The sequence below is a fragment of the Hyperoodon ampullatus genome (assembly GCF_949752795.1).
Source record: "Hyperoodon ampullatus genome assembly, chromosome: 12".
Classification (NCBI taxonomy): domain Eukaryota; kingdom Metazoa; phylum Chordata; class Mammalia; order Artiodactyla; family Ziphiidae; genus Hyperoodon; species Hyperoodon ampullatus.
In genome coordinates, this window is record NC_136925.1 from 1,380,060 (window position 1) to 1,392,871 (window position 12,812).

At 39.0% G+C, this 12,812-nt stretch overlaps 1 protein-coding gene across 1 annotated transcript in view; it reads right to left on the reverse strand.

Annotated features, from left to right (window-relative positions):
• LOC307061176 (ferritin light chain-like) overlaps nucleotides 1-12,546 on the reverse strand; it is a gene marked incomplete at both ends in the record, with an annotated part of 62,984 nt that extends 50,438 nt beyond the window's left edge. Inside the window, 3 exon segments of the mRNA XM_079716215.1 lie at nucleotides 8,056-8,224; nucleotides 11,270-11,402; nucleotides 12,510-12,546. Of these exon segments, the coding sequence (XP_079572341.1) occupies nucleotides 8,056-8,224; nucleotides 11,270-11,402; nucleotides 12,510-12,546 (339 nt within the window).
• Nucleotides 12,547-12,812: the final 266 nt, after the last annotated feature.

Below are 12,812 nucleotides of genomic sequence, written 5' to 3' on the forward strand. Positions count from 1 at the left end.
CCACTTGCTTATTTAAGGTATCAACTGGTATTCTTATTGGGATATTATTAAATATTTGATTAACTCAGGGAGTATCAACTTCCTTGTAATGTTGAGTCATCCTAAGACCATTTCCATTTATTCATATCTTCTTTTGTATTATTCAGTAGCATTTTAAAGTTTTCTTCATAATGTTCTTGTACATTTCTTATTAATTTTATTCCTTGGTGATACAATATATAAAGTCATTTCTTCTATTATACCTTCTATCTGTTATATTTAACAATATAAGTTATTGATTACTACTGTGTTTATTTTTTTCACCTTGCTCCCTTACTGAATTATCTTACCGTTTGCAGTTAATTGGCTTGAATGTTCCAAATATACAGTCATATCATCTGCAAAAAAAAAAAAATTCACTTCCTCCTTTCCGATATTTTATACCTCTGACTCTTTATTCTTTTCATTTCTGTTGGCTAGTAACATTAGTGAAATGTTAAATAACAGAAATGGTGACAGGCATCACTTCTTGTTCCTGCCTTTTGTGAAAATGCCTCCAGTGTTTCCCTATTAAGCATGTGGTTGGCTTTGGGGCCATGTTAAGATGGTATCTGTCTTTTTCTATTTTACTGAGTGTTATTCTTTCAAGAATGGTTATTAAATTCTTTTCATATAATTTCCATAATAAATCTCATGAGGTTATGTTATATTATTCTTGTAACATGCTGCCAGATTTTATTTGCAAATACTTTATTTATGATTTTTTGCACTAATATTTATAAATGGGATTTGTCTCCAGTATTCGTTTTTTATGCTCTTTTGTCAGTATACCTACGAATGTTAAGCTTGCTTCACAAAAATAGTTTAAATACGTCTGTCAATACCTATAATTTGAGCTGCTTAAAATCACTGAGATTTGTTAGAATTATCCTGTGAATAAACTGGGCTTAGTTCTGTTGTTGTTGTTTGAAGCTCTTTATCACTTTAGATTTTTATTTCTTTTGTGGTTGGCTTTTACAAATGGCCTTTCCTAGAAAGTTATCTATTTCATACAGGTTTTAAAATTTATTTTCATAGGATTCACCAAATTCTATGCAAATTAGTCTCTTGTGATTCTTTAATTTCTTATGTTTACATTTCCACTTAATCATCTTTTTTAAGGTTGGATGCTTGTGTCATTTGTCTTTATTCTTTATTATTCAAATAGACATTTAAGGTATGAATTTTTCTCTTAGCACTGTGTTGACTATATCTCATTTATCTTGATATGGTGCATTATTATAACCATTGTTTTCTAGAAATTTGGAAATTTTGCTTTTTAGTTCCTATTTTACTCAAGCATTGTTTAACGGAAAGTTTTACTATCTCTAGAGAGAATTTTCATTTTAATGGCATTGTGATTTCTACTTTTTGGATTTACAAGTTTATTTTGGGAGTCCAATATGTTGTTAATCTTTGTGAATGTTTATGTTTATATGAAATGAAGGTATTGCCTCAATTTTCAGGGTGCAGAATTTTATATTTACCAGTCAGATCTCTGTGGTTAATTTTTATTTTATTTTTCTATGACTTTACGTATTTTTCCTCTATACTATTTGTCAATGGACTGAGAAAAGTAACTTCAAATCTCTTACTTTAATGTGTTTCTAGGTATCTCTCATCTCCTATAATTTCTGCTCTAGTTATAATGCTGCTATGCTATTTGGTGCAGAAATACTTTAGCAGTTGTATCTTCAGTGTAAATTTTACATTTTGTCATCATAAATAGGTTTCTTTGTCTTGTTTAATGCTTTTTTGCTTTGGATTCCATGTTGCCTGCTGTGAAACCTTTAAGCCTCACTTTCTTTTTGTTTTTGCCTTTTATAATGCTGCCTATCTCTTTATTTTCACTTTATAAATCACCTTACTTTAGTTTTCATATATATATGTAGAATTGGGTTTTTTATGTGTGATTCAATTTTTGTCCTTTAATTGGTGTGGGCCATTTAGATATATTGATATGACAGCTGTGCTTGATCTTGATTCTGCTGTATTCATGCAACATTTTCGATTTTAAAGAGTCCTTCACTTTGTGGTCTTTTTTCATTGTTTGCCTATGTGTAATTTTTCTGATATTAAGAAGATTGCATTTTTGTTCTAATTACATTTTCATTATGTTTTTATCTAATACCTTTAATTCCTCCATGTTTTTAGACTATACTTATTAGTTTCCTAGTATATGCAACACTGAAATTAACATGTTCTCTGTTCCTTCTCCTGCTCCTCTTTTACTTTATCAGTTTATTTCAATCAATAAGATTAGCTTTCTTAGTGTTTCCCTTTGTACTTGTAAGTATGTTGAAACTTATATTACTTGACTTTGTTGCCTTTGAGATCCTTTCATTTCCAGGTATTCAGTATTAAAGGTGAGGCAATCAAAAAACTTTCTTATCACCTTCCTTCACAATTCTCTCCAAATTTTTGTTAGTGGTACCATGTTGAAATATTTTTTCTTTGGTTTACAGTGAAATACATTCAATGTTCACCATCATTTCTCTTGCTATACTTTCCCAGCTGTAATTTGGTTGGATGGAACTTGTCATCCAGCAGTTTCTCAGAGAGGGATCATGGCAATATTCCCTGAATTTTCTCATATTTTTAAGTGGTTTGACTGAAGCTTTTATAAAACTCCAAGGATAGCTTGATTGAATATAAATTCCTAAGCTCACAATTCTTTCTTTGAAAATCTTAGGAAATGATTTACTTGTTTTGGGCATTAGATTCTATGGAGAAATCTGAGATCAGTCTTGTTTTTTCCTCTCTTCATATATTCCTGGGTTTTTTTTGCCTGGCTGCCCCCCAAATTTTTTGCTTGTTTTTGAACTTTAATAACTTTTGTAGTATATGTCTCAATTTTTTTAAAGAGTTTTTGATGTGGACCATTTTTTAAAGTCTTTATTGAATTTGTTACAATATTGCTTGTGTTTTTTGGCACAAGGCATGTGGGATCTTAGCTCCCCCAACCTGGGACTGAAACTGTACCCCCTGCACTGGAAGGCAAAGTCTTAACTACTGGACTGCCAGGGAAGTCCCTGGATATGTCTCAATTTTCATCATTTTGGATTAATTATTCCTGGGTCAGTGTGTGCCCTTTACTCTAAAAGAAAAACTCATGAGATTAGGTGTGTCATATTTGCTATAAAAGATATTATTTAAAATGTAAGTAGCATTATACCAATGTATAAAAAATGCTTACATTTTCCACTAGCACTAAAATATTCATTCACAGTTATCTTGCACTTGTTAGTCTATTCAAATAATGGATAAATGTTCATAGGTCTAGTCTATCCAATTCAACAAAAATTTGAATACCATCTATGATAATAACAGGCGATGTGACTCATTTGAGATCCTTCTCTGCTTTATTTTATCTCATCCTCAAAACAACCCTATGTGTAAATTCTGCTATTATCCCTGTTTTGTAGAGGAGGAAACTGACACTTAGAAAGACAGGTAACCTGCCTACATTAGAAAAAGCTGGGGCCAGGATTTAAACCTAAGCCATCTGACTTTACAGTCAGAGCTCATTTTATCACTAGATCACCCAATTATCTAGCTCTTTAGATGCTTCACTTGATGCTGAGCTATTATTTGATCTATCATTGTATCCCACTTATGCAAACTATGAGCTTGAAGGTTTTTGAGCTTTAGATCCTTCAATTAGTCAGTTCTTAACTGGAGGTGATTTTACTTTCCAGGGGACATATGGTAATGTCTGAAAGGTTTTTGGTTTTTTAAGTGGGGTGAGAGGTAATGCTATTGTCTGGGTAAAGACCAGGGATGCTGTTGAACATTCTACAATGCACAGAACAGCCCTTACAACAAAGAATTATCCAGCCCAAAATGTCAACAGTGCTGCTGTTGAGAAAATCTTAAGCTTTTAAAAAATTGCTTCTTTTTCTTTCCCTGATATAATTTTATAGCAATAAATATTTCAGTAATAGTTGTCTCATCATTGAATTAAAGGGAGACTGCAAAAGAAAAAAAAAAGGAGGCTGCTCATTAAGGAACTTCATCCCCATTACTGATGAAGAGCTCTAAATTAATTATTTCCTGATTGCATGGTACAGTATTTTTGAAAATTAGTAAAACTTGTTCATTTTTCTTTGGGGGTGGAGAAAAGGGCCATTGGAATAATGAAGTTGGGCAGAACTGACAGACTTTCTATTTAAAAGAACATTTTATTAATTAGTCTTTCTCTTCAGGGGATGAGATCAACACTGATTGAAATTTGCTCAAGATCATTTCCTTAGGAAAAGCATACCTTTCAATTTCATCTTAAACTTCAGAGCAAATAGAACAATGTACCCCACAGTTATAGTAAAGCCTGGCCCCCTCAAAGACAAAACCTGCTGCCAAAATGAAAATTTAAGGATTGCTGACTGGATCCTTTTCTTTCTTCCTTTTTTTGTTCCTGTAATTCACATGTATCCAAAGCAAGAACTTCTATTAAGTGCCTGTGGAGAAGGGTGTGGAGGTGTGTCACAGTACTCTAAGCCCAATATCTTTTTCTTTTTTTCATATTCTTTTCCATTATGGTTTATTACAGGACATTGAATATAGTTCCCTGTGCTCTACAGTAGGACTTTGTTTATCCATCCTATAGATAATAGTTTGCATCTGCTCACCCCAAACTCCCAATCCATCCCTCTCCCCCACCTTGGCAACCACAAGTCTGTTCTCTATGTCTGTGAGTCTGTTTCCATTTCATGAATAAGTTCATTTGTGTCATATTGTAGATTCCACTTGTAAGTGACATCATATGGTATTTGTCTTTTTCTGGCTTACTTCACTTAGTATGATAATTTCTAGGTCCATCCATGTTGCTGCCAAAGGCATTATTTCATTTTTTTTTAATGGCTAAGTCGTATTCCATTGTACATATATACCACATCTTTATCCGTTCCTCTGTTGATGGTGATTTAGGTTGTTTCCATGTCTTGGCTATTGTAAATAGTGCTGCCATGAACATAGGGTTGCATGTATCTTTTCAAATTATAGTTTTTTTTTTCCAGATATATGCCCAGGAGTAGGATTGCTCGATCATATGGCAGCTCTGTTTTTAGTTTTTTGAGGAACTTCCATATTGTTTTTCCATAGTGGCTGCACCAATCTACATTCCCACCAACAGTGTGGGAGGTTTCCCTTTTCTCCACACCCACTCCAGCATTTGTTATTTGTAGACTTTTTAATGATGGCCATTCTGACTGGTGTGAGGTGATATTTCATTGTAGTTTTTATTTGCATTTCTCTAATAATTAGTGATAATGAGCATCTTTGCATGTGCCTATTGGTCATCTGTATGTCTTCTTTGGAGAAATGTCTATTTAGGTCTTCTTCCCATTTTTTGATTGGGCCGTTTGTTTTTTTGTTATTAAGTTGTATGATCTATTTGTATATTTTGTAAATTAAGCCCTTGTCACTTCGTTTGTAAATATTTTCTCCCAGTCTGTAGGTTGGCTTTTCTTTTTGTTTATGCTTTCTTTGCTGTTCAAAAGCTTATAAGTTTGAGCTTCCCTGGTGGCGCAGTGGTTGAGAGTCTGCCTGCCGATGCAGGGGACACGGGTTGTGCCCCGGTCCGGGAAGATCCCACATGCCGCGGAGCGGCTGGGCCCGTGAGCCATGGCCGCTGAGCCGTCCGGAGCCTGTGCTCCGCAATGGGAGAGGCAACAACAGTGAGAGGCCCGCGTACCGCAAAAAAAAAAAAAAAAAAAAAAAAGCTTATAAGTTTGATTAGATCCCATCTGTTTACTTTTGCTTTTATTTCTATTGGGAGACTGACCTAAGAAAACATTGGTACAGGTTATGTCAGAGAATGTTTTGCCTATATTCTCTTCTAGGAGTTTTATTATGCCATGTTTTATATTTAAGTCTTCCATTTTGAATTTATTTTTGTGTATGGTGTGAGGGTGTGTTCTAACTTCATTGATTTACATGCAAGCCCAGTATTTTTTTAAAAGTGAATTATAGGTATAACCAACTGGGAAGTTCGTTTTATTTGGCACCAGTTTTCAAAACTTTCTGTTTGCAATTCCCCTATCATACAATACCAGCAGCTACCAGTCAAATATTTGGGAAGCTTTAAAAACATTTATGGGAAATGATTCCTGTTGTAGGCTTTCATGAGCTTACAGAATAATTTTTTTTTAATTGGTGATATATCTTTCTTATCTTAATGAGCGCTCTTAGTATTGGGAGGAAACTGATTTAGGAAGGATAAATTATGCATTTCAGAACAAAAATAAGTAACATAACTATGGTATTTATCTGTATGAATTCCTCCTAGAGCGGGTAAATGCTTTTCATAAGAAGTTCTCCAGCTAAAGTTTCCCATTAGTAGCGGTTTGGTTGTTGTCTTTCTTTAAAAAGTAGTCCCGGAAAGGTTTCATGGCACCAGCATTCTTTCTGCGTGTCTCCTCCACCCACATTCAAAGGCATCCTTAGAACATCTGGAGGACAGTATGACAGATAGCACAGTCCTTCTGGTACCTGCTGTTCCATGTGTCTCTCGATGTCTTCTTAATTAAGATGCAAAGTAAAAGTGACAGAGCTGTTGCTGGTGAACAGGCAGCAGCTGGCACCTCCATGAGACGGGACAGGCTTAGCTCTGGGGGTAGAGGATCATAATTCATCTGCCCTGACAGACAGGAACACTTTAAAAATGGAATGTTGCGAGGCTATTTGCCAGTCAGATGTAGCTTCCTTGCTACATTTCACAGTTTTGTTTAATGAGAATAAATGGGGCGACTGGGGTTCCACCAGGTCTCTAACTTCTGAAGCACTCAGAGTGGAGTTCAGGGGAGCTGAGTTTCCTTAGGAGACAGTGGAGAAAATTGAGATATTTCTTTGGGAAAGATAACCTGAATATAGTGGAATAAAATCTCTTCAGGTCAGTGTAGAAGTTCTTGGTGATGGAGTTGATTGCACGTTTTAACTAATTAGAATTTTTAAACATGTGAAGGGCAGAAAAATAGACAAGATACTTGAGTTATGGCCCCAGAAGTCTGTTAGTAAATTACAGAATAAGATCATACAAGTCTATAGGCTGGAAACTTACATCTTCCCTCTTATTTGTGAGAAAGCTGCAATAGACAAAGAAAATGGGATTTTTGTTCTATATTCATGGAACTCGAATACATCCAACCAAAATGTGAAAAATCAATGTTGTCAGTTGGTAAAAACTCATCAAATTGTATACTTTTCTGTATATAAATTTAATAAAACCTTTGAAAAATTCACTTAACTGTTTCATTCTCAGAATACCAAGTGAACAGAGTGACTTTTGCTTCCTTTTTTTTTTTTTTTTTTTTTTTTTTTTTTTTGCTGTACGCGGGCCTCTCACTGCTGTGGCCTCTCCCGTTGCGGAGCACGGCTCCGGACACACAGGCTCCGCGGCCATGGCTCGCGGGCCCAGCCGCTCCGCGGCATGTGGGATCTTCCGGGATCGGGGCACGAACCCGTGTCCCCTGCATCGGCAGGCGGACTCTCAACCACTGCGCCACCAGGGAAGCCCCTGCTTCCTTTTAATTCACCAAATTTTTTATAAAAATGACTTATTTACCATCAGAGTGTGCTATTTTGATACTGGATAGAACACAGCTTTGATGTCCCACTATTTTACCACTTATTAGCCATATATGAGTTTGGGCAAGATCTATAATCTTTCTAAAGTCGACTTTCTCCATCTGTAAAATGAGGCTAATAACGTTTGCCTTGTAGGATTGTCTGAGGATTAGAGATCTCCAGCTCTCAGCATTGCATGTGGCACATGGTAAACCCACCATAATTGGTAGCTAGTAAAATGATTATAATGATGATTGATGGTGATGATAATGTAGCCTGTAGTCCTGCAGGAAATAGAAACAAAACAAGTTTAGTATAGCAGAAAAACACATTCGTGTAGTTGTTCAGAAAATAGATATTGAATACTTACCTCTTGTAAATCATTGTAGTAGCAATTTGGGGAAATAGTAAAGATAATCAGAACTAGCTTATTCTGGCTGGGTGGGGTCACAGATTAATTTTATTGTCCAGGACCTGGTATCTGATGTTCTCAGGCTGTATTCTAGACATTGGTGGTCTGCTCATCATGGGATGGCCAAGACCATTCTGCATGGATCCCGGCTCCTTACGCTGTCCAATACTGAGAGGGACGGTACTCTGTCTTGAGCTCATGCCTGAGCCTTTGTCAAAGTCTTTCCCAGGCCTGGGGTCGCAGGGCCAGGGAGAGAGCCCTGGATCACGGCTCTGCTGACCCTCAGATTTCAGACACTCCCTGCTGCCTGAGCTCTGCTGTTGATCCCCACACCCCAGTTGATGGGACCATGTGCCATATCAGGACTGCAAAAGGGTACCCATCCCTCAGGCTCCTCTATACACGTCCATTAGGTGGTGGGTTATTTCCCGTTGGGCCCAGTTCTAGTCTGGTCAATTACTCCAGCCTCCATTTCTGCCCCAATTAAAATACTCCATCTTTCCTATGGGTCCTTGAGCCTCTCAGAAATTTGGTACTCACCTTTCAAGACCCAGAACAAACATTATCTCCTGATGAGATTCTGTCTGGCCATTCCAGGCCAAGTTTGATTTTTTTTTTTTTTTAATGCCCAGAATACTTAGTTCATACTTCTGTAGCCTTCATCACATGGTATGATTTACTGGTGCCTATGTAAAGATGGTGAGTTTCTGGAAGGCAGGAAGTGTCTACTTTATCTCCATAAATGTCTACTTTATCTCCGTAAATGTCTACTTTATCTCTTGACCAGAGATTAGCACATGTTGATGGATTTATAAAAGTTTATTAAACGGCATCAGTTTAAGGACCTTATCATTTGGCTTTAAGACTTACATATAATTATTACATTCACTATTAGGAAAATAGAATAAAAGTTGCCTACATTTGGTTTTGGAATCTATGGGGCCAAAGGGAGGATAGGAGGACCCGGGGATGCTTGTAACTGACGTGGATGTGGACAGTGTCCTGGGAGTTTATCAGTGAAGCTGTATAGCAGTAGGTTCTCTCTGCTCAACTCCCAGGTGGAACTTCTGCTTCTCTCTAAAGCTGTTGTCTGGATCTCTTCTTTCCCTTTGCATCAATGGGGGAGGCAATTCAGTGTTTCAAAACCAAATTCTGTTTCAAAGTTCTGTCTTTGTGCTGTGTCAGGTTTAGGACAAGGGGAGAGATGCTTCCTTTACTGACTATCCATCATCCTACGAGGACACGACAAATTTCTTGGCCACCTTCTATACCAGCCTCTGTTTACACCCTGATTTCCTTTACCCTCTTTTATTTAAAGTCATTCCAATGGTACTCTCATGATATCCATATTTTCATAGCTCCACCTCAGGCGTTTTATGATAAGGGGACTGAAGCCCCATCCATGTAAGGAAACAGGCTATGGGGAGAGAGTGGATTGGGAGTTGATAGAAATCTACTCCTACTTCTTTTTTTTTTTTTGCAGTACGCAGGCCTCTCACTGTTGTGGCCTCTCCCGTTGCGGAGCACAGGCTCCGGGCGCGCAGGCTCAGTGGCCATGGCTCACAGGCCCAGCCGCTCCGCGGCGTGTGGGATCTTCCTGGACTGGGGCACGAACCCGTGTCCCCTGCATCGGCAGGCGGACTCTCAACCACTGCGCCACCAGGGAAGCCCTACTCCTACTTCTTTAATGTGTAACCTTAAGTAAGTCTCTTAATCTCTTGGAGCCTCAGTTTTCCATTTATAATAGAAACAACCAAATCTATTTCATAGTGTCTAAAGATAAAACAGGTAAAATGGCTGGGACAACAGCTAGAACACAGGAGCTATTCAGTAAGTAGTGGAAGTTGTAATCACCAATGTTGTCATTATAATTATTGTGCTTCTGGTTCTTTGCTCCACCACTATGCACATAGTTTCAAGCCAGTTATTTTCTTTTCTAAATTTTGTTGGACCTCTCACTCTCTCTCCATTTCCATAGCTCTAGTTGCCCACAAAAGATGGATGTTCCAGTTATCCTAAAACCTAACATGGAAATGGTTCATTATCTGCCCCCCCAAAAAACAGTCACTTCAGCCCAGTTTCCTCATCGCTGTCAAGAGCTCCAACATTCTTCTCATCCCCACTTCAGAGGACATAGAGACATCTCTCCTGTTTTTCTACCTACATGCAGCTCTGCACATTTTTTTTCTTAGAGATTTGTCCCTTTATACTACCACCATCAAGTCCTAGCAATTATTGTCTTAGATTTTACATCATTTCAACAGCCTGAAATACCAGGCTTTCCATCTCAGTCTTCTCTTCTAATGCATCCTATGCAGTGCTGCTCACATCTTTCTCATTGAAGACTGATTTCATCACGTCACTGGATAACTCAAGAATCTTGAAAACTCTTCACTCTGTAATGCAAAGATCTTGACTTTTTGGCCTTGTCTTCATTGTTAAGTAGTAACAAAAATCATTTACTTGCAATTTATCACACACAAGTTCGTATTTTCAAAGAAGACCATTATTCAACTCTAAGAGGGTGGGGGGAAGAAGCTTTGCTTTTTTTTTTCAGTTTTAGCAAAATCATTATCTTATCTATTTTTATCTATTGATACAACTTGTAGAATCTGAGCCTTGAATTTCTTTCCTTCACTTCAACCCTGAAGTGGGCATGGCCTCCAGGCTGGTAGAATTCTCTATCCCTCTCAGAACCTATGTGTTTTTCTCCCTTGGCACGGTCCTAGGGTCATCATCTCCTCAGATACAGAGCTGGGCTTCAGTGGCCAGTGGATTCCTCTCTTGGACCCGGTCAGTCAGGCGGTGTTGACCTCCTGTATGAAGACTGTTCCGACCAGGACAGCCCACATGTCACCAGCTGTGATGGGCTGGCACGGTGAGCACCAGCCTGTCAGAACTTGTCCCCTCCACTTTCCTATTCCACCAAGGCCATGCTTTGTCAGGGCCACCCCACTCTTTCTTGCTTCTAGTCTGAGTGCTGTCTCTGGTTAGACAATTTGCTAAACAGAGGTGATAGACAAGCCCGGGTCCCCAAAAATAATCATTCTCTTCTAGGCTCTGTTCCAGTGCCATCGCCTCTCCATGAAATCCCTAATGGGCCGTCCCTGAGAAATTGATTTTAAATAATTCTGGCTCTTATAAGCTATGCCAATAACCCTGAGGAGCGCCTTTCCTCTCAGTTGCAAAAAGCGATGACATCGCTGTTCAATTCTTACTTGACCCTAGTTCAGCTGGCAATTTACTTCTTAGCAACAGGTTAAGGATGAGCTTTACCTCGCCCAGCGTGATTCCTCTTTGCTTTCGCGGCTTGAGCCGGAGCCCTCGTTCCTATAACCCGCTGAGCCTTGTCCTGCTTCGGTTCCTGCAGCCACTGTGGGTCTCAGCTGCAGGTCTTCAGCGACAATTACTGAGAAAGACAAATACATTTCTCCAAAAAAAAAAAACAGTTTGCCAAAATCCGCCCTGACACGGTCACCAGGGTAGTAGATTCCCACAGCGATGCTGCTGCTGAGTGTCTCCATTCAGAATGGCTCAGGTGTCCAGGGATCGATCGGGCAGGGCTCCCACATGGAGCTGCCATTCATTTCGTTTTCAATACTTTAAAAAAGCAATTGCTCTCGTCCGCACAGCCACCCCTCCAGAGAACAAGTCTGAATCATGCTGACGTCTCCCTTCGGTTGAAATTAACAGTGATCATTTAATCCCGTTTTAATGTTATTTGCTCCTTTCAAGGATGTGCCACTTGTAACGTGAATCAGGGCCTCCAGTGTCTCAGCTTCCAGAATTCAGGTTAAGGCTCCGCTGAGCGATGCTTAGTCACAAGCTGTGCCTTCCTCCCTACACACTTTGCCCTTTCTCTCTGACACCTGCTTTCCCTCTTTGGCCTGTTTTCATTATTCCTACAGGAGCTCAGCAAATCTGTTTTTCATTTCCCGCACTCTCCAGTTTTCTCATTTCTTCTTCCTGCTATAGTAGATTTTGTTTCTTCTCTAATCCCCTGGGCCAAGTATTGAATATATAGACCTCACTTCCTTCAAACGTGGCTTGAAGCTGATCTCTCCCAGGAGGAGAATAGCCACAGCTAAGAGTCCTGCAGTGACGGATGTGCAGTTCACAAAGCACTTTCATGATGTTATCACATGAACCTCATCTAGCTCACTTCAGTCTTCTCCCTGGTGATTCCCCAGAATCTAAAGCCTCAGCCCTGCTGTTACTTGAATGTAGAGGTATTATTTTATGGGTTCTCTGCTATTCATTTCTGTGTGTAAACTCAGTCTCCCACAGAAATAGTAAGCTTCTGGAGAACAGTATTTATTTAATTTCTTTTGGAAATGCTAACATTTTCCACTCAATTAGTATCATTTTTTCATGGGTGCAGTGAAGGGAGGTCTAAACAGGCAATGAAGAGGCAGTGACTGCAGGAGGAAGGTGTGTGACACAGGGTCTGTGCATCAGTCAGGAGAAAGGTGTGGAACTGGCCTCAGCAATGGTAGCCCTGAGCCTCCACCCCTACCTCCACCGCTGGCTGAAGCCGCATCTTGTGGAGCCATATTGCAGCCTGAGGAGAAAGGGAAGATCAGTCACACTTATCCTGTCTTTATTGAAAATCTTGGTATTTTGTTCATCGTAGATTTTTTGCATAAATTATGATTTTTAAAACACTGCATTGAAGTATTATCTATCTTGACTACTGCGTGTTTTGGCACCTTACCTGCCTCACCCTAGTCCCAGTCTTATGCTGAAGCCCCATTATCAAACTCGGGAGACTTTTGCTTGTGAGTTTCTGTGTCTGCTAAAAGGATAGGGATGCACGGAC